The 27,112-nt window shown below is 36.6% G+C and overlaps 2 protein-coding genes across 2 annotated transcripts; both read right to left on the reverse strand.

Moving 5' to 3' along the window:
* Positions 1-57: 57 nt before the first annotated feature.
* LOC128227365 (uncharacterized) lies at positions 58-2,163 on the reverse strand. Its single transcript, XM_052937818.1, has 3 exons — positions 1,915-2,163; positions 1,623-1,774; positions 58-1,445 (listed from the first exon to the last, which is right to left on the reverse strand). Exons 1-3 carry the CDS (start codon positions 2,004-2,006, stop codon positions 712-714), a joined length of 978 nt encoding a protein of 325 aa, XP_052793778.1. The 5' UTR covers positions 2,007-2,163; the 3' UTR covers positions 58-711.
* Positions 2,164-3,155: 992 nt separating this feature from the next.
* On the reverse strand, positions 3,156-26,598 carry LOC128227570 (protein lingerer-like). The gene is made up of 23 exons (XM_052938223.1): positions 26,544-26,598; positions 23,985-24,141; positions 23,130-23,216; positions 22,006-22,113; positions 21,348-21,730; positions 20,974-21,092; positions 20,768-20,826; positions 20,396-20,472; positions 19,498-19,609; positions 18,881-19,315; positions 18,536-18,672; positions 18,194-18,350; positions 17,724-17,811; positions 16,443-17,590; positions 16,078-16,201; positions 14,594-14,688; positions 8,514-8,591; positions 7,946-8,066; positions 7,474-7,673; positions 5,674-5,773; positions 5,314-5,403; positions 4,860-5,107; positions 3,156-4,644 (listed from the first exon to the last, which is right to left on the reverse strand). The coding sequence occupies exons 2-23, from the start codon at positions 24,096-24,098 to the stop codon at positions 4,546-4,548; spliced, it is 4,179 nt and encodes a 1,392-aa protein (XP_052794183.1). The 5' UTR covers positions 24,099-24,141; positions 26,544-26,598; the 3' UTR covers positions 3,156-4,545.
* Positions 26,599-27,112: the final 514 nt, after the last annotated feature.

Here is a 27,112-nt window from a genome sequence, read left to right on the forward strand (position 1 = left end):
AACCAGTAGTTCGCATTTGTATTTTAACCGCACATTTATGTAAAAAAAAACACATCATAATCTTTTGTTGTTTATGTCTATACCTTTCACCCCAAAAATAGTTTTAGTATCGCACACATAGCATGATTGCATGATTGTATTAGATTAAAGTAATTAAGTTAAAAACGTTAATGATTCCAAAAACGTAGCCGTACGAGTGATAATCCATTTACTAACTCGTGCAGGCAGCACATGTTGTTGTAAATAGGACACCTGGTTATGTAACGTTATGGAATACCAATATATTAATATTAAAAACCGCCCAGATATGTATTTCGGGAAATGTTATTATACAAATGCTATTGACACTTATGTTTTATTTTACGATATTTCGTAAAAACACTTTTATGGCATTAACAAATGCCCTATTTTCATTCAAAGCTTGTGTTACGTTTTCCCTTCATCCATGCGAGTTCGACCCGGCCTGTCACTTAGTACCTTGACGTTGAACAATACATAAATTAATATTGTATGAATCCGACATTTCCTCGGATCACCAAAGTAGAAGAATATGACTGGGGATGTCAGACGAACTAATTTAGTAAATTGTTGTCTTGTAATATCAACAGCGAGAAGGAGGTTTAAAACTAACGTAAAATGCGGCAGCCAGATGTCTACATATAATCTCAGAAAGCATACGCAAATGATGAAAGTATGATTAATACACTTGCACTAGGAAGCATTGTCTTTCCTTATTTGGAGTTTCTCGATAACTGCTCTTCTTTGTGCGCTCCTTTGCGCGGCGGTCGTTGTAAGGTTGGTCGGAGACTCAGGCCATAGCGTGGCTCCCGTAGAATGGCCCGTCGGCGTATTCTTGTTTGTGGAATTACTTGCAGTTCGCGAGTTTAAGATACGATTGCGCGTTAGCTGATTAGAACCTAGAATATTACATGTGCGTCGTATTTCATAACTTGTTCCCGCAGTGTTTCTTATGGAACCACTAGTGTGGTCTCTTTGAGTCTCGTTGACTACTGATATTTCACGAATAGTCAATGGTGAAACTGAATTATTGCCGTGGCCATGTGATAGCCTGCTACGAAACGCGTGTGCAGCAATTTCCACCGACCGTTCGCTTTCACTTCTGTGCAGAGGTCGCGAGAGCCCAAGAAGTTCAAGATGACCGGACTCTTGGTTCTGCGATGTAGACGTGGTGTTGTTATTGACGACGCTTGTGTAAGGTGGCGGTACATGTGAACGAGTAACGCCCATCTCCTGCGTCGTGTTACCAACCCGTGTCATTGGAACATCTCCTAAACGCTGTCGGGGAACTCGCTCAATAGTGGAGCCCGGGATCTGGTGGAGGTCCGGGTTGTCGGCGGCGATAATGGAGTCGTACTGTGGTGGCAAGTCGGTGTATGGCGGTGGCGGTGGTGGCGCCCGGAGATCGGCTTCTCGCCGAGAAGCTTCTGTAAATGGAGGTATAACCAATGTTTGAGTAAAGGTCAGACGTTCAAAATTATGTGTTAAGCAGGTGACCAATCGGTTTATTAGTTTATCAACTAAACAGACAGTTTGTTCAAGTCTTGAAGGAAATCATAACCAGATAAGCCAAGCATTCTATACATTTGTTAAACAACGATAACCTCTGACTGTAAACTGTCTGCGTTGGCGCGGCGTGATGCGAGTGACGCTGTTCTTCTGTTTGTTCGTGATACACACGATAAGTGCCGACAGTATCGCAATAATTAACGCCGACCCGATCACACAAATGATAATCAGCGTGCTTTCGGATAATCTGAAGAACAAACAACAAAAAATATTAACTAATGCTATGATATCTCCAGCTGACAATATCAAATATGAACGAATTAGTTTCGGGAACGAAAGTACTTTTCTTTCAAATTCAAAACTCTCTTCGCTCCGTACGTTACTCACGTGTAAGAACAGCACTCTTGTTGGTTGCCCGCCCCACAGCAGCCCTGGCTACACTGCAATGATGTGCCGTTCTCTGCTGTGCACGTAGTCATAACGTTTTCATGGACGTTCACTGACACACGTCACTAGTCGGTGGCTTATAAGTCATTGTATCCTCATATGCAATCAAATTATCACTGGCGAGAGGTTCTCTCTGAATTTTACTTCCAATTCTTCGAATGTTAATTATGTCTCTGTCATGAAACTTAGTAAAATAATTACCCCATATAAAATACATGCTACCGATAAGCTTAACGCAATAAGAACATGACATCAAGGATCTAATAACATGTTTTAATACGGCCGGTATATCCGTAGGTATATGAAGTACAAAAGTCCTTTGTTTCAACTACAATGCAGATATTAGATTTATAATGATAGAATAAACATCCGCCAACATTTAATAATTGATCACCCGTGCGGTTTCAAAACAAACGCTCTGTAAGACAATTATCAAAGCCATACGAAGGTTACTTGCAAATATGTCATTTTTGCCAGACTTCTATTTCATACAAATCATATAATTTAGATATCAGGAATAAAAAAAAAATGACCAAGAAGGTCTTATCAGATGACCAGGAAGATCTGTTATTGCTTACCAGAGTTGAATGAGGTTATTCGGATTTCACACAGTGACCTAGTTTGGATTCCATGGTGACCTTGTATCAAACTCAGAATTTGTGTTATGTAGTGTAACTAGTTTCTTCTACAACACCAAACAAGTGGATAAGGACCAAGTTTCCAACTCTTGAGAAATTTAAAACGCTCCGACGAAGTTCAATTAGGACTTGGCTAAAACAGAATGAAATGTTTTCTTAGATAGCATTGGGGCAAACCATAACAGTTTCTTCCAAGTGTTGCCATTAGAGTGAACACAATACTTTTCTTTAACTTGACACCAAATATCATTACGCCTTTATGATTTTATCAAGGATTTCTTTGATCTAACCTAGTGTATTTCATCTCACATAATGACCTATTTTTTATTTAACCGAGTGACCTCGTTTTTACCCTTAAAGACTATCATTCTAAGAAAGTGCAACATACATGGCGTTTAGAGTGATCACACCAGCTGTAGGCAACTGATATAAAAACGATCCTTTTATGTTCTATTATATACACCTCAATGCAAACAACTAATATCCCCCATACATCCGTGTCGAGAACAAGCATTCGCCACACTCCAAATAATAAGCAATGGCTGAATTTTGTGTCCTTTTTATTCACAGAGAAACCTGGTGACTATTCCTAGACCGACTTGTCAACACCACAAGAGAACATGTACATGGCACAGCTAAAACACCAAGACCCATTATCATAGAATACAAGTTTAAACGTAGAGGACAAGGATAGGCAAAACTGTCCAGATTTGTTCACAGTGCCATATAAATATGTTACCTTGTGAGGCTGTTCAATTCTGAGCCATTTGGTCCATATTCAAAACAAACACAAAGTTCATTGAATCACAATAATATACTAATTCACACTACAAATATTCTGAAGTAACACATCAAAAGTTTATTTATAACAAATGTATACCTTCTATGTCTATACAGCGATATATTTACAGGTTATCTTTGTATAATACTATTACTTGATTGACATACTAGAACATGAAAAATCAATTTGCGAAGTGACCTACAAAATGCAAGTTAAGCATGCAATACACCATTTTCTATGATTGCTATTCAATAAAACGTTGACCATATGTAATGAAATAATCAGCAACAAAGAAACATGAATGTGATTATACTTCTATAAGCTTTAAAATGAGCCCAAAGCAAGTTTAAACTGAGCTTGTTAGAAAATTTCCTTAATAAGCTCTGAGAAAATGTTATATCAGATTATTTTTGTCCGATCTCCTAGTAAAAAAAAATACTAATAAGGTGTTATAAAATATCACTTCTTCATAAAATCTGTTCAAGAATTTCATGTTTATTGTTTCAATCCATCTATCTTAGTCACCACACTTTTCTGTAATTTTCTGTTTTAATCTAGTTTCTAGTCATGTTAACAAGACGGAAGTTGTAAGCGCAACAATTTATTCAACAACACATACTCTTATTAAGAAAATCACGCAAGAAAAATACATTTAACTACACTGTACAAGAAAAAGATATACAGATTACAACAGTTGATCAAGATAATTACAGACACATTACTGTACAATATGCAAAACAAAACTGGTCATTTTTGAGTCATGCCAAATGGTAGACCATGGTTTAGAGTGCATATTTCAGCACTCCTGCTTAATAAGACACCATTTTTTCATGACCGTAGCAAAATTCAAGCATCTCTATATGCAGATCATTAGTAAGCAGCATAAACATGTATCAGTAATCAAAAATAGACAAGTTTAAAATACTTTTTGTAACAGCGATTGATTTCTTTATTCACAAAAATAATCAGCTATCATAAGCGAAATATACCAAATTGATGCATTATGCAGAATACATCTTGTACCAGGAACAACAACAAATCAACCATCCTATAGTTTAATTCTTAAGATATGATATTTAATGTAAGTTGTTCACAGTCAAGTCCAGAGGATGCCTTGACGTTTCCGGAGCATCTATCCAAGCTTCTATGCCTCTAGTAAGGCCCCCAGTTAGAGCCAGAGCTATAGGTTTTACCCGACGTCTTAGACTGGCCACCAGTCTGCTGGCCCCCACGGCTTGATGAACTTGTGTCCTGCAATATAGGTACTGGGTGAATAACAGCTACATTTTCATAATTCATTATGCACATTAGTTTTAAAAGCAACTTGATTGTTATTCCACAATTATGGTGTTTGGAAGGTATACCATACAATACAGCCATTTTCATATTATACTGACATTGTCAAATTAATATTTAGTTAAATGCAACATAATTAACACGAACATGTGTACACAGAAGGCCAATACCTGTAAAGGATGGTGCAGCATCTGCGAGTGTGGCTGGTGGGGCATCATCGGCACATAGGGAGCGTATGGTGTCGTGTGAGCCCCAAGTGAGCCTGCTTGGGTCCCCGTGGCCAGCTGCCCTGCCGCCATCTGCAGATTGAAAGGGGGAGGGGTCCCTGCATGGAAACCCTGCTTGTCGAAAGCCTGGGGATGGGTCTTACTGTAGCCACCAGGCAGTGAAGAGATGTCGGATGACCCTGTCACTGTTGCTGTAAGTTAAGAATGCATGTCAAAACATTAATGGTTTCATCTCAATGTAACTGTTTATTACTTCTGTGATAGGTTTTAATGAAGTAAAGGTCTATGAGATGTTTCATTATTCATTACACCATGAAACTATCATTTGAAACAAATTTAAGTGAATTTTAATACTGCATTGCAAATAAAAATTAACCTGAAGTATTTTTCAACTCACAGTTAGCAGAGGGTTTGGGTTGGGACTGGGAGCTGCCGTAGGGGCTCTTGTTGAAATCCCCTCCACTCTGACCAGACAACTCATCATACACTGCAAGAGACAAACATGGTAATCATGGCTGCTCAGAATATGCCTTCGCTTTAAATGTGTATTTTGTTTTCAATTAAAACATTCTTGGCAACTTCACAATTTATGTCTCGCATGAAATTTTTAATGAACACTATTTCCAACTGTGTGCAGGCGCTTAGGTCTATTTGCAACTGGATTGTAACTTGCAAGCAAGACACCCAGCAGTATTGTACTGTACTACTTGAACTATGTATTCCACAATATTTAAGACACTAGCCTTGCATTATTTACCTTTGTTAGTTCCATACTGCACATGGGAGCTGAAGTTTTTCTGCTGGTATTGTGTGTTGGCTGTGGAGCCAGCATGAGCAGCATTGGTCACCTGTGGCATCTGAAATACACAAGATAATTATTACATGTGGAAAATAATCCACAAATATCCACTGTCGAAACATCTTTTCTAAATGAACATGATATACCCCTCAAATAGTTGAACAGAATTGCTAAATGATTACAAAAAAACTACAAATGTGTCCAATAGGACCGAATGCCTCCACATGCTGCATTGGTCACAAACGCAAGGGCCATTATTTTGTCAATTTTTCATAAATATGCATTAAAATTACAATTTAATAACATCAAATACCTTCCTGAGAGATCTCATGGGTATTTGACTAATAATTCTGAAGTTATGAGCGATAAGTTCAGCAAGTCCAAAAATGCTATTTTTTCCTATTTCAAGGGCCAAAACAGTGGTTGTACTACACACTGCAGGAAACAAAACCCCAGGTGAACAACTTTATTGCCTGAACAACTTTTAGTTGCCAAAATAGCTAAGTTTTTGGTAAAAAAAAAAACTGTAGCAAAGAATGAAAATTATTTACAATAAAAAACAAACAAGAGCCGTCGTAAGACAGCGCGCTCGACTACGCCGCTTTGACTTAGAATACAATAACGATGTAATAATACCAAGTTTGGTCTCTTTATGTCAAACCTATTAACTAAAATTATTTGATATATAAGGTGACTTTGATGCCGCCCTCCCACCAGCCTGCCCAAACAATGACACAAGTCATTCAAATAACTTGATTTCCCATTATGAAAATGTGGTTAAGATTAAACAAATATGCCTTTCAAAGGAAAAAAAAAAAAAAAAAAAAAAAAAAAAAAAAATCAAGGGCCATAATTTGTATTTAGGCTTAAAACGGCGTTATGTGTCTCGTTGTAAGATGGTCGTAAATAATTTTGAATTTTATTAAGTGCATTTAATGAACGATACAAAAGTTTTTTTTATTAAAATCCCAACTTGCCCTTAACTTTACTTGCCTAAAACTTTAACCTAGGTCAATCAGGGGCCACAACTTGAATTAAGGATATGGAGTTATGTAACTTCATTGGGTGATGTTCCTGAACAATTGTGTGAAGTATTAAGTCAATTGAATGGAGGGTATAGAAGTTATTAAACAATATCCCAACCTGCCCTAAAACTTAAACCTAAGTTCCATAGTCAATCAGGGGTCATAATTTGTATAAAATATAATATGGAGTTATCTAACCTCATTATGTGATGGCTCTGAACATCTGTGTGAAGTATTTAGTCAATTGAATGAATGGTATTGGAGTTTTAAGTGAAAATCCCAACTTGCCCTAAAACTTTAACCTGCCCTAAGACTTTAACCTAAGTCAATCAGGAGCCATAACTTGTATTTAGGATAATATGGAGTTATGTAACCTCATTGTGTGATGGTCCTGAACAACTGTGTGAAGTATTAAGTCAATTGAACAAAGGATATAGAAGTTATTAATAAATATTCCAACTTGCCTAAAACTTTAACCTAAGTTTCATAGTCAATCAGGGGCCAAAATCTGTGTAAAGAATAATATGGAGTTATCTAACCTCATCATGTGATGGCCCTGAACAACTGTGTGAAGTATTAAGTCAATTGAATGTAGGGTATTGGACTTATGAGTGAAAATCCCAACTTGCCCTAAAACTTTAACCGGACGCCGACGCCGGGGCGAGTAGTATAGCCCACCTATTCTTCGAATAGTCAAGCTAAAAAATGCTTTTTCATCTCTAATAATGCATACTGGTATCATAGGGTATCCTTGTATTCCAGGGTTGCCTGGGAACATGTTGGGTGGGTAGTAGTAGCCATAGTTGAGAATGAATGGCTGTTGTTGGTGCCCTGCTTGGCCGGTTACCGGTACGTTAGGGGTTGTGGTAGGAACTGTACCAGTAGGAGACTGGGCCTCTAACCGGTTCAACTTCCCTGAATTGTCTTGTGATCCTAAAATGTGCAACAGATCTGATAAATAGAAACTTCAATGTTAACTATGGCAAATGTATATACAAACCCATTAAAGTAAATCTCAACAACCAACACGTAATAACTGAATACTAAAAGTTATTTGAAATCAACATGCATCCAACTAACTCATTCACATTGATACAAACTATAATCATCTAGAATCCATATCTCTTCTTAAAATGATAGATAGGAAAGTGCATCTGTGTACACACTATCACCATATGAGAGATCTAGCATAATCAAGTGTTTACCTGTGTATGGCACAGTGGGTACTGATGGGACGCTGGGCTGCTGTGAACTGCTTGCTGACAGTGATGTTGGCGGTATCTGTAGCCCTGCAGCTGCTGTGAGCTCATACAGGTTGTTTGCAGCCTGGAAACAGCATTCATACACTTAAATAGTTAGAAGTACAGCACAGCTGTCCAGCAAAAGTTAGAAATACAACACAGCTGTCCAGCAAAAGTTAGAAATACAACACAGTTGTCCAGCAAAAGTTAGAAATACAACCCTGTTATCAGTACTGGACATATTAATTTCATTAAGGCCGATGATTGATGTTGAAAATAATTACCGTAGGCCAAACCATACACTTATTTAGAAATACAACAAATATTCAGTGCTGGAAATATTAATTTAATAATGCCAATGTTGGATTGTGAAACGAATTAGGCCATTGCTCACTGTAAGACAAGTTAATAAGTAAATTAGGGTAGCTCTAGACATGGAGCAGCATTTTATTATGATTTTTATTTAAATTCCACTATTATATACCAAAACCAAACTGCTAATCATCAGTCAAATTGTTGTTATTACACTCACGTGTGGGGGCAGTCTGTATTGGAAATCTTCCATGTTGGCGTACAATGGCTGCTGCATCCCCTGCACTCCAGGTAGGTTCTGAAACCAGGAAAAGATATTAACATGTACACCCTGTAACCCACGGATAAAGATATGAACATGTACTGTGTTATATCATGGAGATAGGTGTTCATAATTATATACAGTATATATACAGTAACTGGAAATTCTGCCAATAGGATATGTTGCTTGTTGGGAGCCTCTATAATAGTTCTAGTAAAGGTCCCTAAACTTTGAACACGAGGGTCATCTACTGACCATAACCAATGTGCATAACATGTTTGAAGAGTACACTTCGTATATCAAAAGTTATTGATTGGTTAACAAAATGGTGTGTAATTTTTCTTGTAAAGATGATCATGACCACCAAAATCAATAGGGGTCATCTAATGTGCATGACCAATGAGCATAATACCTGGTCATCTAATAAGCAAGACCGGAGACCAATGAGCATATAACCTGGTCATCTAATGAGTAAGACCTGAGATCAATGAGCATATAACTTGGGTCATCTAATGAGTAAGACCTGAGACCATTGAGCATGTAACTTGGTTAACTAATGAGTAAGACCCGAGACCAATGAGCATATAACCTGGTCATCTAATGAGTAAGACCCGAGGCCAATGAGCATATAACCTGGTCAAGACCTGGGGCCAATGAGCATATAACTTGGTCATCTAATGAGTAAGACCTGAGACCAATGAGCATATAACTTGGTCATCAAATGAGTAAGACCTGCGACCAATGAGCATATAACTTGGTCATCTAATGACTAAGACTTGAGACCAATGAGCATATAACTTGGTCATCTTATAAGCAAGACCAATGATCATATTACTTGTGTCTGCCATGCTTCACAGGTAACACAACAAGAGCCGTCGTAAGACAGCGCGCTCGACTACGCCGCTTTGACTTAGAATACAATAACGATGTAATAATACCAAGTTTGGTCTCTTTATGTCAAATCTAACTAAAATTATTCGATACATAAGGTGACTTTGATGGTGCCCTCCCACCCAATCTCATTAAAATCAGATCCCCAATACACGCTTCACGACGTTACGCTATGTGGATCTGAGGACTTCGCGTAAGGAGTCACCTCAGATTGACCTCTCCACTAGCCAATGTAATTGCTCGTTACGTCGAAGCTCACGTTTTCTTCAAACGTCATGGCCGAATTAAGCTGTGTGTATATGGCAATTTTACAAAAAATAGCAAATTTGTATGCTCAGAATGGTGTCATTTTGATGAAACTTTCAGGGTTTCTTCCGAAACCACTTTTCTCTCTGTATACCAAATGCCATTAAAGGGACACCATTTTAAGATGCTGCAATAGCCGTTTATTTACGAGGTAAACACCAGCATCCGTCACTTGTAGATGTAAACCGATTGGTACTGGATTAAGTTTATAATAAATATTCCTTTCCATCCTGTATTTTCTTTTAACTTTTTTTTTTATACGTGTCATTGATTACTGAAGTATTCCCGTAATTAACACTACCAAAAAACAAAATGGCGTCTTAGAAAATTGAACTTGTTTGTTAGTAAAACAATTCCAATATGATCATAATATTACGAACTATTGACCTATTAAACGATGCGGATACATAAGCGTGAGTAAAATATTAAATATGAATAGTTTAATACCATAATATTAACGGTTATTCTGATGTCCATGAAAAGTTATGAACTTGCTGTTTGTCCAGTTGACTGACACTTTCATTTTCACCAAAAATATTACATTATTTATTCCTTTCGTATGTACAAATGTTATGACTCTGCTGCAGCATTAGATACTCTGTAAGGCCTGCTTGGAAAGAATTATTGGAATGAACAGTTTAATAAAAACACCGGATTATGAAACGTAAATACAAAATCGTATTGTGTGTGGTTAAGAACCAGCCACCCGGTTAGCTCAGTTGTGTAGAGCGTTGTGCTAGCGTTCCGGCGGTCGTGGGTTTGAGCCTCACCCCGGCATACTTAACCTCACAGGTTACTTTAATATTGTAAATTATTGTAGATCATCATAGTTGATGTGTGAACCAGGCCCTGGTGGAGACTAAGTGTTTATTTCGCCAATATATTGTAATAATAATAATGTAAATGATAATAATTTATGACAGTCATAGATGAATACTATTGAATAAATGAGCTGAATTTTATTAATAACCATGTAATTTTATTTATTTTTTTCAGTTTAAATATGAGTCTTTGGAGGATTTGAAACCAGATGACCCCCATCCAGGATACAAGCAGAGTTTATTGGTATGTACTAGCAGTTGTAGATTAACTTAAAAATTCCTTAAATTGAAGCTTGTACACTGTCATTTCATAGAGTTTGAAACAAATATGATCTGAGCTATCTTCCCTGGTTGAGTTAACATTTGAATATTTTTATAATGTTTAGATTATTTTAACAGTTGTTGTGATCACATGACTACAACGTGATCACAAAATAAGAGGGCGCTGCAAGCAGTGCCCTGATTGGCTGGCTAGAGAAAAACTGTGGGTTATAACATACAGAACCAGACAGAACAGACGTTTACATATCTTAGCAGTTACTGTATCAGGTATCATGGATGGTAAGTGCTGCTTAACCTGTGTGTAACTGTGCATTGTATTTGTACTTTAATAAATGCAATACAGTACTCTCCAAGTGTATTTAATCTTGTCCCATGGATGAATGTTACTGATGTACTTGTCCACAATAATACATTCTTAAAAAATAGACCTACACTAATATTAAAACAAGTAATTATAATTTCACTGCTTATTTAAAGATTACATTTTTTATGTACATGTTCTTATGTGCAGAATAAGTTACTAACTAATGTTACATTGACATGAAGTGAAATGAATGTGTGTGTTTTTTTGACAACTTATTGCTTTTAGTTGAACAATTCAGGAAGTCCAGCTGTCGGAAAGTCTGAGAAGAAGGTGTTCCTGTATTAACCATATCCATATGGTAATCCTTGGACACAAACAGAACAGGTGAATACATATCCAATTAAAATTTTCATCAAACTTTTTTTTATTTATTTAAGGAATAGAAAATAGATAGATATAATACTGCTTGAAGATAATGATTAGAGCATCTTTGGATTCCATGTGTTTGCAATATTTGTGTAAAGATAATAAAAGCTTTTTTGTAAAAATTTGAATGATATTACATTTCAAGTCTGGAAATAATTATACTTGTTAAGTACTTATTATTCTTTCACTCTGTCAAAGAGGGAAATCAGTGAAGAAATTTAAAGTAAATCATATTAGATGACTTAACATTTTTTATTTCTTAGAATCCAAAACACAACATTGTTGTAGCTAAGCATTTATCAAGAATTTATTTATTCAACTATTCGTTCAATTCATTACTAAGGTACACTATGGAAGTGCAGAACAACTGGGACTCTGGCTGCCTCATAACAGCAACCATTATGTAAACCAATATGTGGAGAAAAAAACAAGAGTCAAAATATTTGAAGTTCACATTAAACATGATCAGCTATGATGAATTTGATCATTTATACAGATCAGTGACATTCACTTCATTAGCTATATATACTGCACATGAATGCAGTTTGTCACCAATCATTAACTATTTTATTTGTTAATTGTTGATTTAAATGCGTCTCTTTATGTTATGTTTATGATATGGTTAAAGTTTATTAGTTTGAATTTACCAAAATAAAATGTCTTAATGTGACAAGACACACCATTTAGCAGCTTAGTGTTTGAGATGATATTTTGTCAACTGACCCAGCTTCTGTTCAAACCTACTGATTCACTTCATTAAATCAATAACTACTGAATGCCGATTTACCTTAATAAATGTATACCAGATTTGAAAAGTACTGCCATCCCAATGGACAAAATATAGTTTTGAACACTAAGGTTACATATATCGGGTATCTATTTTATTTAATAAACTGCTTCCAGAATACGATGATCTCATTTATTTTTCCTGTATATTCGAAGTATAATTAATCAAATCACCGAGTTAAATACAGACGTTTGAGAATAATTAAGTCACTTCATCCTCCCTCTATTTTGGCTGAAAGAGAATCTATGTTTTCTTTACAGATTGTTCCATTACATGTATAAACTATAAAAGAAATCGAAATATGATAGAAATTTCTCTGAAGTGAAATAAAATGCCTCAATTAATTTAGTACAAAAAGTTTAGGTGGTGAAAGCATCTAAACACCCAACTGTTGACTGCTTTTAACCAGTTTATCAGATGTGTACAAAAGAAGGTTGTTGTTTTTTGTAACCAAAGAAGGTTGTTGTTTTTTGTAAAAAGCTTTTCTGACTGCTATGTGCGCTCAGAATTTTATCAATATCGCGAGAATACTCCGCTCGAATGATGTGATTACTGAATTATAGTGAATATGATGATGAAGTAGATTTTAAAATCTTCCATTTTATCAGCCGAAACACTTCCCAAATATCAAAACCTGATGTCGGGTTGGCAAAGGCGAAACCAATTATGTCCAATGTAATTATTAATATTTAGAATGATAATCATAAACAATAACACCCTAATTCACATTTCGAAGTATAACTTAAATGAAATACCACACAAAATATTCATATTATTCACCTGATTCAGTCTTTACTCTTAAACAAAATATTTTTGGGTATTCTCTGAAAAATAGAAGAATTTTTTACTTCAATGCAGAGGGTCCCAGCCTCCTGGGTTTTTCATATTATCTTAAAACCTGTTTGATGATACATCCTTCTCCTAATAAAAGATAATATAAAAAAATATCTTATTACTTATTAAATGAACCTCACTCTTCTAAGTTCCAAAATATTGCAGCTGCAATGCAGTAAAAACAATTTATACCACCGGGGTTTCCCTCGTAAAAATAACGAAAAAAAAAGGACTGAGCTTTACACAATTAAATAAGTCAAGTTAAAACTTACCTGGCTTACAGTAACATTTACTGTGCAACATGATTAGCATAGATGACAGTTTACACATGCTATACTTAGGTGTTTACATATAACATTAACAATGTATCAATATGAACACTTGTAAGCATAGATATGTGCAAATAATGACTAATAATGACTAACATTCAGCGTTTAACTGGTCAATCACCGTGATTAACGTCTGAGATAAAGGTTAACTTGAGGTGACCTCTAACGTCATGTTCTCAGATCGTACATAACGTAATGAAATGAAGTGAACGTCACGATGTAATTTTAATGAGATTGCCTCCCACCAGCCCGCCCAAACAATGACGCAAGTCATTCAAATAACTTTATTTCCCATTATGAAAATGTGGTTAAGAATATACAAATATGCCTTTCAAAGGAAATTTAAAAAAAAAAAAAAAAAAATCAAGGGCCATAATTTGTATTTAGGCTTAAAACGGAGTTATGTTTCTTGTTGTAAAATGGTCGTAAATAATTTTGAATTTTATTAAGTGCATTTAATGAACGGTATAGTTTTTTTTTATTCAAATCCCATCTTGCCCTTAACTTTTACTTGCCTAAAACTTTAACCTAAGTCAATCAGGGGCCATTACTTGTATTTAGGATAATATGGAGTTATGTAACCTCATTGTGTGATGGTCCTGAACAACTGTTTGAAGTATTAAGTCAATTGAACAAAGGATATAGAAGTTATTAATAAATATTCCAACTTGCCCTAAAACTTTAACCAACTTGCCCTAAAACTTTAACCTAAGTTTCATAGTCAATCAGGGGCCTTAATCTGTGTAAAGAATAATATGGAGTTATCTAACCTCATCATGTTATGGCCCTGAACAACTGTGTGAAGTATTAAGTCAATTGAATGTAGGGTATTGGACTTATGAGTGAAAATCCCAACTTGCCCTAAAACTTTAACCATACGCCGACGCTGACGCTGGGGCGAGTAGTATAGCCCACCTATTCTTCTAATAGTCGAACTAAAAATTAAGAAAGTCAGCAAATGCAGCTTATAAATGTTTTTGTGACTAAAAAAATATCATACTATTTGTCAGCTTTGTGCTAAATTCCTGACATTCATGAATACATTGAAAAGAACATACATAGAAGGGCAGTTGTCCGGCCTGTCCCATGATGTACTGCTGAGCTGCTGCCATCAGGGGAACTCCCGGTGGCAAGTTTGGGGGACCTTTGGATGCTGTAACATCATCATACATGTTTATTAATATATTAAAGGCAATACATATTGTTGAAACAAACCTTTGGATGTTAATATAAAAATATGATACATAATACTAATGATAAAACCAATTCTTGCATGATAACTAGGGCTAAAAATGTATGTTACCAGACTTCAAGTGACTTAGGCAATAATTTTCATTAAAACAGATTTCATAAATATTTTGAATATACATGAATATGTAGTTTTACCTAACGACAAACAGTTTTAAACCTTATTTAAGTACCAAATAGTTTTTAACATATAATGTAGTATTTTTTTGCTTTGATATATTTACTGAATAATATGTTCTTTTACTCTTAATAGCAATTTAAGGCCAAGACTGTTATGGAAGGGTGCTGCACTGTGGCTTTTTTGGCAAACAGCATGGCAACCTTTTGCCTTAAGCATTATGAGCATACATGCCATATTTTCTGGAGAACATTCAGTGGGGTATGTTCAGAAAGGCTGAAAATTCAGGTGGATTTCGGTAGTATTCAGGGGTATTTTAAAAAATGTACACATGGTCCAAATCCATTCCTATTACTTAAAAAATAAAAAAGTAGGTCAAAAGGTCGCATTTTAGGTCATCCAAGCACAACATAGTAAAAAAGTTTTTTGCTTTTACTAAGAATGAAGGTCATAAAGTCCCAGTCCAAACCATCCAGGGACAACATTGATATTTGTTTTCAATACTGTTCACATGGTCCAAATTTAATTGCTGTAGCTTCAAAAATAAGAAAGTAGGTCAAAACGGGTCGGGCCAGCTTTGACCGCAGGGGAATAATTTTAACAAACTTGGTAGAGGGCCATCGTATGATGCTACATAACAAATATCAAAGGTCTAGGCCATGTGGTTTTATATTAGATTTTCATAAGATTTCCCTAAATAAGACTCCAAGAACTTGTGAACCCAAGGGCGTGGTCAGTTTTGTCCCCAGGGGCATGATTTGAACAAACTGGATGACCACTGTATGATGCTACATAGAAAATACCAAGGGTCTTGATCGAGCGGTTTCAGACTAAACTTTCTTAGAAGCATGTGACCCCCGGGGTTTTGACCCTAGAGGCATAATTTGAACATACTTCTAAATGACCACTAGAAAATGTAATACACCAAATATATAAGCTGTAAGCCTCATGGTAAAAAAAATTTTTTAGGTTTAAGTTTTATGTTCTGCATGGAATTCAATTGTTTAAACAATTTTGAAAGGGCACAATCCAAGTATTAAAACATCCCAGTTAAGATTCATCTAAATTAAGCAAGTGGTTTAGGAGGAGATTTTGTGAAATTGTTGAACTTAAGTGAATGCTAGACAGACTTCAGGCGAAGGGAAATGCTCAGAGAGCTAAAAAGGAAATAATTACATGAAGCTGCAGTGGAGGATGGCAGTGTTGAGATTTTTGTGGTCGTGCTGCTTGTCACTGTTGTACTCAGCGTAGTGGATGCTGGCGTTGTGCTGGGTGTTCGACTACTACTGCCTCCCTCACCCTGAATAAACACACAATAAATTAGTTTAAATGGGCATCAATCAAGCCAATCTCTTGTAAACTTCTATAATTAATTTCATTACTCACCAAAGCCCAACCACTCTTGGAACAATTAATTGAGAAGTGCGTCAGAGAACTTGTTGTATCTGTGTCTCAGAAAGCAATTCATCTTAACTGTTATATGAAACATTTCACGTCACATAAGTTTTTTATGCACAAAACAATACTGAAAGTCACAGTACCTGTGATGACTGCCGACCATCCAATGATCCCTCATTCACAGTCATGTTAGAAAAACTGTCCATAAGTTTGTTTCCAGTTAAGGAATTCTGCAATGAACTTGAGACCTCGGTTGAGTTTCTGAACGTTTTAGCACTAAATCCAGATTGAGACTGAGTTGAGTTGCTATCACGTGGATACGAGCCTGCCTGGGTTCCAAACCCTGCTGCACCAGTCTGGTTTTCTCTGAAACCAGTGTTGGCAGACTGACTGTCTCTCTGGTTTTCCCTGAAACCAGTGTTAGCAGATTGACCGTCTCTCGATGTGTACGAGGCACTAGAGGACTGAGAATCTCGATTCAATGGAGCACTTTCACCGGCTGAGCTATCACGGGGATACGAACCACTAGCAGACTTAGAATCTCTTTTGTAAGCATTTGATGGGTCACGACCATATGCACTACCTACAGACTGACTGTCTCTATTGTAAGACATTGACTGGTTATCACTGAAGCTTGATGCTGAATTGGTGTCCCGGCTAAACGCTGTGTTGTCTGATGTTGATTCTCTGGATTTATTTGTAGATATATTGTCTCTGAAAGCACTTGCACCACTCTGGTTATCTTTGAAGGGTGAATTGGCCTTTGTCACCGAAGTCTGAAATGATGTACCCGAGCTTGCACCATGGTCATGGTTTAAATATGGCTGATTGGAGTATGATCCCTGTCTTGTATTTTGAGAGTAAAGTGAGCTCTGTTGAGACTGATTTGAAAATGATGATGATGTTGTAGAAGGGTACAATGAACTCTGACTCGCCTGATTAGAAGAGTAACTTGACTGGTTAGGGAATGTAGAACCAGACTGGAAGTTCTGAAACTGACTCTGGCCTGATGGGAACTGAGCCTGGTTGGACTGGAAGCCAGACTGTGCTGACTGGTAGCTTTGCTGGCTAGACTGGTAGCCACTAGGAGGAGACTGGTACTGTGACCCAGACGGAAACTGGCTTGAGCCAGACGGGAAGTTTGACTGTCGATACTGACTAGAAAATTGGTTGGAGTTTTGCTGTGGCTGGCTGGGACCAGGGTAAGCGCCCGGCTTGTTGCTCGACTGGAATGCCGTACTTGGTTTCTGTGACTGGTAGCTGGATGACTGGTATGTTGTCGGTAGCGATGCTAAAACAGACAAGGCTTCTGTTTGGTGTTGAAGAATTAATTGAGAGGATCATCTACAATATAACTAAGTATTAACACAACAGAAGAACTGCATCTTTCCCATAGTACAATAACGACATTGTCTTGCATTTACCTGGCTGACTTTGTCCAGGGACAAGTGGACTGGATTTCAGATCTTGGCTTCCTCCAGGCATCTGCAAAGGTTCTGGTGGCGAGTTGATCTGAAATACACCAAACAAATCTCAGTCCTCAGGAAGAATACTAAATCAATCAATATGAAGAAAGGTAGATGCATCAGCTCTGCAGTTGTTTTCAACCCAAGCTGCCCAGTGGGACATACCACATGCACATCACCACTGCAAACAGACCTGGGTGTTAGCCCACATTTACTGGCTATATTCTGGACCCCTGCACTTTCATCATACGGCATCATTTTGTGTAACATATAGTACTTAAACTTCACATGAATCACTAGTCTTATTTATCAAACTCCTCAACTTTAAAAATAAATTTAAATCTATGAGTCTTGTATAAAAGGTACATCAATCCAGCAAGCTTTTCTTGAACATACTGCCCGGAGTTGACTGGTTTGCTGCAATTTACCTTGCTGGGGTTGTCTGCCTGTGTCTGTTTGGTTGGTGTGGTGTAGGGAGATTGCTGGTAAAGGGTGGAGCGTGGAGAACTGTCCAGGCCAGAACTCATCAACGCCTCCCCAGCCTTGCTAAGGGAAGGCTGCTGATGTGTACTCATGGATGATGTGCTGAAATACATGCTCTTTTATGAGAACAATAAAATCAGACTTCTCAAATTTATCTAGAAAAAGGGACTTTTCAAGGCATATTTCAAAATTTTAAGTAATGTAGAAATACCAGTAACATTTTTAAATGATGCAGTTCTTTCTTGTTTTGTTTTTTTACTTAACTATTTAAAACTTAGGCTCCGTACCTATTAGTCTCGGCACTCGAGAATGCAGATGAACCAGATTCATTTCCTCCAAAAGAAAACCCAAATTCAAGATTTCCAAACTGTCCATCAAGTCCTGTCATCATGTGGTCAGGCATCTCAACTGCAGATGCCGGAATCTTCCAGAAAATAATAATACTGCATCAGTTAAGTTTAAACATTTTTATTGTGTTTACATTTCAATGCATAATGGCAAATTTAGCAATTGTGAAAAAAATGGATCAGTAAAGTGACATCTTGCCAGTACACTATTTTTACTTTCCTGCATTAGTTTAAAAACATTTTATTAATGAAATGATAAGTCAGATTTCAGCTAAATTAACTAACCTTTGATGGTGGTGGCAGTTTTGTTTTTTGTGGCTTGGCGCGTTGTTGCATCATAGCAGCCTGTGATTGTGCCATAGAGGACTCGGCCTGGGAGCCAGCAAGGCTGCCATCAGACACGCTGGACCCGGTTAGACTGCCGCCCGGCACAGGCTCTGACATACTACCACCAAGTCCATTGCCAGTGAGTTCCCCACTGAGACTGCCGCTGTGTAAAGGATTGCCAGTGATACTGGAAGCGAGAGAACCGCCCAGACTGGTACCGAGACTACCCCCACCAATCCCAGAGTGAGACAGCCCATTCCCCGTCAGCTCAGACAACCCAGATCCCAGGTTGTCATGTAAAGCTGTTTGCTGTAGAGATACAAGAGCACTCACATTTGATGCTGTCTGAGAATTCATTGAGTTCTGAAGGGATGAACTTGGACCAGACCCAATCTGAAATAACAGAAGTTGATAGTTTTTGAAAAAAGCAAATTTTAGCCATTGTCAAACGGCATTAAAAACCTATCCTCGTGGCTTAATATTGTGCAAATGTCGAAACATGATGCACAATATACAAAAAATAGATGGCAAAGAAACTATTTCAAGCGAAATGCATTTCAAAATAATACACTTACACCAATGGAATTCTTGATAGATTCAGTTGCTTGCTGATTAAACTGTGAGATGTAGTTATCCTCAACAGCCATCTCATTTTGTTGTTTTGGATATAAAACTCCAATGTCGAACCTGAAATAACCAGTTTGGTTGATTTTTTTTCAAACACTAGTCATTGTTTTACCTGTATTGTAAGGCTTGTTTGAAATTGAGAAAGAAGACCTTATTTTTTTTTTGCATACCGGACGTGTGTTTCTGGTCATGTGACCGGTGCTGGAAAAACTCATATTACAACCCCAATGTAAGATGAGTCACGCGCAACAACGCGCCACTTCTTATTTCTTTTATTGTATGGCTTGTGAAAAGTATATTATGCAATTTCAATAAAGCACAATCAAAGATATAAGTATACAATAGTTTTAGTTAAAATTGAATATAAATTATCGTAAAAGCGCGATATTTTAAGGAACTATTTGACGTCGATAGTGATTTAAAATTACTGCGCTTTATGACGTCAGTACACAACGTGGCACGCGCTTTTTGGTGAAATGTACAAAAGTGCGTTTTCTACGTCAAATTTTCCACAATTTATAATTATAGGTATGCAAGAAAAAATATCAATCATGTTTTTCTGGTCCGGATAAAAAAATCCGACCCTCAGGCATGCTGCATGACCGGTTACTCGGCAAGGCTCGTTACCGGCTTACGCGCGTGCCCTCAGGTCGGATTTTTCTATCCGTACCGGAAACACATGATAGATAGTTATAATCTTCCCCATTGAAGTAGTTCTGTCAAAATTTTCCCATTGAAGTAGTTCTGTCAAAATTCTAACTTGTTGAAACTAAAGTCAAAATTTCAATGGATGCAGAAAGAATAAAATATTATCTGACACACTTCATAACAATATATTTCACTTACGTATTGCTGATTGGTTCGAGTGCAGCAGGTTCAGGCGCTGGGTTTGAACTTGCAGTGAATACTTTGGTCTCAGCCAACTGCAATAGCAAGATACATTCTACATTTAATAACATTGTTTGTAACCTTCCTACCCCAATGCATTTGTTTGTGCAAGTAGCAAAGTGTGCCTAGATGCAGAACCAAAATGTAATACTGTATTTGAGTACCCCTACGACAAAGGCACACAAATTAGCAAAGCTATTTATCTTAGAACAGGAAATTATTTCTTTTGATATTTTCAGGTTTATTACTAGTTTGAAATTCATTTATAAAACAAACTGATTTTTGTTGTCAAATTGTGTAACAAGTGAAATATTGAGATGAGTGACTTACACTGCCTGTCCAGCTGTCGATGTCCTCACTCCAATCCTCCTTGTCTCCCCACTTGGAAACTAAAATTAACAATCAAATGTTGTACCCTTGGAGAATGAATGCAATTTATCATTGGTATGTTCAACCATCAAAGCTGATTGTTATAAAATAGAAAAGTTTCAAATTTCAGGATAAAGTTCAACTGCAACACACAAAATAACACATACTCTTTGGTTCCTTTTCTCCAATCACAGCTGTTTCATTTGTCCATGTGTCAATTTCTGGGCCATTTTCAAACTGTGTAGGAGGAGGCTTGTCAAATCCTGGCCTTGCGGTACGGAAGTTACTGAAAAACCAAACCAAACCATAATCCATCTTTTGAACAACAACATTTTCAAGACAAGCAGGATCCTCGCTTTTTAAAAAAAATTTAAAACATGTTAATCATAAGAAATTTTCGGAGGAAATTTTCAGCAAGAAAGTAATAAGCAATACAGCTATATGCAATAAGCAAATGCCAAAAAACCAACACAGAAATAACTTTATACCACAAAGCAAAGATCAAATCACTCTCAAATTATGAATAATTAAGCATGGTTACCTCCCACCTCTCCCTCTTCTTGGACCCAATCCTCCCCTCCCTCGCCCTCTGCCTCGTTCTGAAAATGAACGGTCCCTGTTGTCGTCCCGGTCCCCTTCCTCGTCTCGGTCAGGACGATCTCCTGCTCGATCTGGTCGACCACGCCCTCTTGATAATCGTGGTGGCCTGTTGTCATTTCGACGAGGCCGCCGGTAATTGTCTGAGGGTTCACGATATCCCATGTCATTTTCCTTATCTTCCTTGTTTCTGTCCCGGTTGTCTCTGTCATTTCGATCACTGACCTCTCGTTTGTCTGCCTTCTTTTCCACATGGTTTTCAGAAGGCGCAGGGACAGGCTCTGACTTTTGTTTTTTCTTTTTCTTGCCCGTCTCTCGCCATTCACTCTGCAGCATTATTAAGGGTAAGTGTAACCAGTGTTCTTATAAACACATGTCGAATTTCATATTGCTGAATCTAATTCGATATGAATGGTTCATCTTAACAAAATGCAAATTGTATAGTGGTGATGACTTTGTACGAAATTCAGTCATAATATGTTCATGAATATGACTATAAAACATTTTTTGTGTCTGTAAAAACAGGCATAAGACACAAAGCAGGAACTACAGAATATATTTGAAGTAAGTTTTGATAAAAACCTTTCAACAAGTTAACTTACCTCAGCAGCACCCTCAAAGACAATTGTGACTGCACATTCCATGTCATTCTTACTGTCATAGAGAGCAATTTCTGCCATTTCCTGAGAGCAATGTGTCAACTCTATTATCTGAAAATATCAACAGACCAAAATAAGCATTAAAATAAGTCAAGACTCGCTATGTAGACGTCGGATATCTCGACTTTCGGGTTGTGTCGACTTTGTTCTCCAGTCCCGAATTAATTCTGTTATTCTATATAAAATAAATCTGCTTGTGTCGATTTTTCTATCTCGATTTTTTCGCTATGTCAAACTCATATTTCAGTCATTGTGGTCGAATTTCACACATTTTCCTTGTTTCTTATGTCGAACAGTAGATCGAGTTGTAGGTGCAAAAATATTTATGACGGTTTGCGGCATGTCGCATGTGTGTCAAAATAACAAACTGTCATAATTGAAGGTTTATTGGAAAATATGAATAATTAAAGTTGTTTGTTTAAGTTTTTGATTAAAGAGCCATTTATTGCTCAAGCTATTCATTGAACCGCACAAGGATGCCGATGACATAATCGGGAAATTCGCCAACATTGAAAGTTACGAGCCGAAGAAATTTCTCTATACTGCATGTACAAAACAAACAATCATAAAGAATTAACTATTTTAAGTTGTTGTCATGTTTGCTATACTGTTTTCTTACAATGAACAATTATATATAATTGTGGTTTTATATCTGTTTTGTGTAATCCATAAATGTGAATTAAATAAATTTGACACAAATAATTCTTCTTTTTTTCATATTATTTTTCGATAATATGTTTGCTATTTTCACGATGGTAACAAGACCGTTCAATTGAAGAAGTCGAATGGCTGACATAATTCAAACTCAAATGTATTTGGATTGGTGATATTTTTTTGTAATTCATTTGTGTCGAATGTTCGTTATCAACTTTTTCCCCTAGGTCCCGACAAAGTCGACATAACGAGTTTCGACTGTATTTCAAAAGATCTCCACACTAACCTGACAGTTCCTCTACGTATTCATTTAAAAAGGCATTTATAGATTTATATTTTGAAAGCATCACACTGCTTGCTACATAGATTTTGAACAATATAAATGTGATTCAAGAGTAAATACAGAGGCATACCTTGTTTATCTTTTTCTTTTGTTCTTGTTCATCTGCAGTGTCTTTCGTCTGTATCATGTTGTTGAATGCTACCTGCTCTGCAGTTGCCTGTCAAGTGTAACATGTCATCAAGCATTACTTACTGAGGTATAAAATGAAACTTGGGGCAAAGTATTTAATTAATTCCAGAGTTCCCACTATTTTTTTCTTGGGTAAACTTGGGTACAAAAGTAGGGGTAAAATGCAATTTTTAGGGGGTATGAAATAAATAAATATTAAAATTTACATCTGCAAACAATGCATTAGACTTTTTCTAAGTCAAATTTGAGCCACGAAAATTCAGCAAACCACTTATTCTGAAATCTTTTTGGATATTGTTTCTTAATCTTTGCACTCGTTGTTTCATCACCTGAAATTTGCACAGGTTCATTGTTCGGATTACTTGATGATTTGGATTTGTTTTTTCTCTAAAGCCAAACGCTGTCAGCTTCGACTGCATCGACATTGAGGATGCAGAAAGAATTCCCGGTTGGAATCTTTTGGAATTGGTTACAATCTTTCACCGCTTATCATTAATTTCGCCAGGCGTAAAAAGTTATAAAACGTCTACAGTGTAATGACGTCACCGAGCAAAATCTTCGGTTTAGCCAAACGATGGGACTAGATAGTATTTGTCATGTCTATTTCAAGAATGCAGTGTGGGATTCCAACGAAATTAATATATTCCCCCATGATTTTCAGTTACATTTTGTACATTAACAAAAACCCTTATGCTTATATTACCCGATGGACTAAATGCAAAACCAGGCCAAACACTATAACAACTGCTCTGGCAACTATTTGTAAAGAATTAATTCTTAAAATCATTACAAGTACCTGTATTTGTTTAACAGGCGGTCCCTCTGACTTGACTGTGTTGTTCTGTGATGATTTTGTGCTACCCTTGTCCTTCGCCGTTTTGCTCCGGCCGGAGCTTACCGTATTCCTCATACTAGACTATACAAGTATGTACAATACTCTATATACAAACAATCTGAAATGGAAAAACATTCACTTTAATAAAGTTTTAAAAGAATGAAATAGGTTCAAATTACAACAGGTTTACCACGGATTGACTCGATATTGGATCCCTTCCAAATTTATAGATAACAGATCCCTCATTCCCTCAATCTAGTAAACATCAGCCATAAACAAGTCACACATAACTGGTTGATTTTAATAGATAGAACTTTTAGCAATTTTTAACATGAGGGCAAAATTGTCCAGCATAGTTTAGGTCCATACAAAATATTAACCTTAAAATTATTAAATGTGCACTAAGGCATAAAGCCATTCAGCATTTGACTATTTCTTCCGTATGTTTTGTCATATTCAAGTATAAGAGTTTTTGTTTTCACTTCAAAAGAGAGAAAATAGATTTCAAAAATGCCATAAAGAAAACGGTCTTCACAAGTCAGACCTACGGAACTGACCAACTTTTAATTAGGTCTGAAAAACAGTCCAAGCTCGACAGATAGTGTCAGAATGAGACCAGGGCTCTCGCGAGGGGGCGACTTGGGCGAAGTGGTCGCCTAAAATTCCCAGACTTCGCCCATTTGTATCATCAAAGCGACATTGACTTCGCCGAAAAAAATAGCACATTGTAAATCTGTCAATCAGCAGTCTTTGGCCACTGTCACATTAGTCAAAACACCGCAATTAGCCATTCATAAAATTAGGTAATCTCCTAATCCGATAATTGGGCCGTGTCATCCAATTACCCAAACATCGCCAGTAGGCGGAGCTATTGATGGTCAACCAATGAGAATGTACATTGAGAAGTCCCTGATCAAATGAAATAAGTTTGTTTTAATCAGATTGAAAAGGCAACATAATTATGAAAAATCTTGTTAAGCATTAAAGAAGTTAAAAAGTAATTGATATATGTATTGAACAAACAATGCCAGACATTTTAAACATTGTTGCTTTTGAAGCAGACGGTCATAACCATCTCGGGCCATCGGCAAGGTGGCGCTAAGAAAATCAATAACATGACGTATCAACAAATATTTGATTGGTTTAAGTGAACTGTTCATGATAAAATGAAATGATAAAAAATGATTTGCAAACACAAAAATATCTTCTTTTTTTGCTTTATGTAGTGTTTACTTACAGTATTTTTCTCCTGCTGATGACTTTAAAATCGGCGAGATCGCCATTTTGTCAGAACATTTTTCCGAGTTATATTTTTCAACCTCCCATTATGTATTGGTTAAAATTTCATCAAGAACAGTGATTTAAATGTCATTTGGTTCTTAAATGTCAGCATATTGAAAATTATTTAGCCAGAGACAAGCATATAACAGCATAGCTGAATGTGACATTCGTACCCATCCCGAACGTACCAAAATAAGATTCGTCCCCCTACTATATTGACAGTTCATTTATAAGGTCATTTTGATTGTTTCAAATCCTTACCTGTCTTGGTATTTGATTCATTTTAGATGCTATTTGGAGATAAACTATGTGACATTGACAAATACACTTTTGCTGAGCCAAAAATGATATATTATTTGTGAACATTTTATATAGTTATAGCAATTAATTTGAATGTGAATGTAACCTTAGGTGTGTGGTATGGCATAGTTTTTGTATCAGGTGTTACGAAAAGTATCACTTCTCCCTAAAGTCTCCCCACTTCTCCCTAAATTGACTGAAGGGAGAAGTCACTTCTCCCAAATATTTCAGCCTAGTGAGAGCCCTGGAGACTAACTGAAATCAGCAGAATAACAAAAAAATGTGAGTGTGCTTAGATACATCTATTAACAGGGTAAATAAAAATACAAAAGAATATATGAAATATACAAAAATAATAATTACTGACAAGTTTTAATCTATCTGGTCCGACAGAAGCGCCTCAGGTTTGAATAACCTCTTTATATCAAAAGTCTGGAGTTTATAGTTTAGTGAATGCTGAGAAATAAAGAGAAATGATGGCTGTGCACTGTTGTGTAACCATGCAAACAGCTAAGGTGCACAGTAATTAACTTCCCAGGTTTATTAGTTAATTATGTGGGTTTTTTTTTGTCAGATTCCACCAGCCTGGCATAAACGAAAGCACCAAACTTATGGAATTCATATGTCAAATAAACCAATGTGTATTTCCAATAAAGTGGATCGAGTTCACGACGAAGACATAGACAATGAAATAGGAAATGACTGAGAAAAGTTCTCATTCTAAAATTAGATGCACTGCATTTTATTTGTCACCATGTGACGCCATGCTTGATTAGTATTCTGCGAGTACGTCAAAATCAGAATTAACACTTAAAACATGCAAATTTATGAACATAAAAATAACATAAAAACATAAAGGATTCTAACAGCTGAATGGGAACATAAGTAGTAAAGTATTAAAGTGGCAGTTTCGTTTTAAAGCGGCATAGTTTTCAGTACCTGGATATTTGGCTTACAATAGCTGACGGTCACGTGATATTTTACTAACAATTTCCCGTCAATGTGCGTACCGGTACCTTTTTTGAAGTCGATCATTCTGATTAAAATCTGGGACCAATAACAAATCCTACTCACTGTTAAAATCATATCCTGCATAAAGATCGAGTACTGATGTCAGATTGGAAGCGGAAACTCTTTTAATTATTTTAATTGGCGACCGGAACTGACGGTATGTTTAGAGCACCGCTGCACCTGTGCTTTCATTCGTTCACGTTTGATATGTTACGGCATCGGAGAAACATCGATATGTTCGTGTCTTTGTTTCAATCATAAAACATAATCAAATGTTCAAGTTAAAGGTCTCTTACAGATAATTGATTTAAAGTGCGATCTGTTCGATCGACTACCTGCCAGTTAATGCTTGTAGTTTGTTAATAAAATTAAGTAAAAACCTCACTTTTTTCTATTATATATAAAATGAGGTAAATAAGTAAATTTTAATTATGGTTTGAAAAATCGTTGCCCAGATAAAATACATAATTATCATGAACTCAAACGCTCGGGTCACC

Source organism: Mya arenaria, chromosome 3 (genome assembly GCF_026914265.1).
Source record: "Mya arenaria isolate MELC-2E11 chromosome 3, ASM2691426v1".
Taxonomy (NCBI): Eukaryota; Metazoa; Mollusca; class Bivalvia; order Myida; family Myidae; genus Mya; species Mya arenaria.

Bases quoted from the DNA above. Each gene is read 5' to 3' on its own strand.
- LOC128227365 (XM_052937818.1), bottom strand. From the start codon at position 2,006: ATGACTACGTGCACAGCAGAGAACGGCACATCATTGCAGTGTAGCCAG. The intron at 1,775-1,914 runs GTGAGTAACGTA...TTTGTTCTTCAG, and splicing joins CAAGAGTGCTGTTCTTACAC to ATTATCCGAAAGCACGCTGA. The intron at 1,446-1,622 runs GTTATCGTTGTT...CTCCATTTACAG, and splicing joins CAGACAGTTTACAGTCAGAG to AAGCTTCTCGGCGAGAAGCC.
- LOC128227570 (XM_052938223.1), bottom strand. From the start codon at position 24,098: ATGAGGAATACGGTAAGCTCCGGCCGGAGCAAAACGGCGAAGGACAAG. The intron at 8,067-8,513 runs GTGAGTGTAATA...TGCTGTTTCCAG, and splicing joins AATACAGACTGCCCCCACAC to GCTGCAAACAACCTGTATGA. The intron at 7,674-7,945 runs GTAAACACTTGA...TGCACATTTTAG, and splicing joins ACCCACTGTGCCATACACAG to GATCACAAGACAATTCAGGG.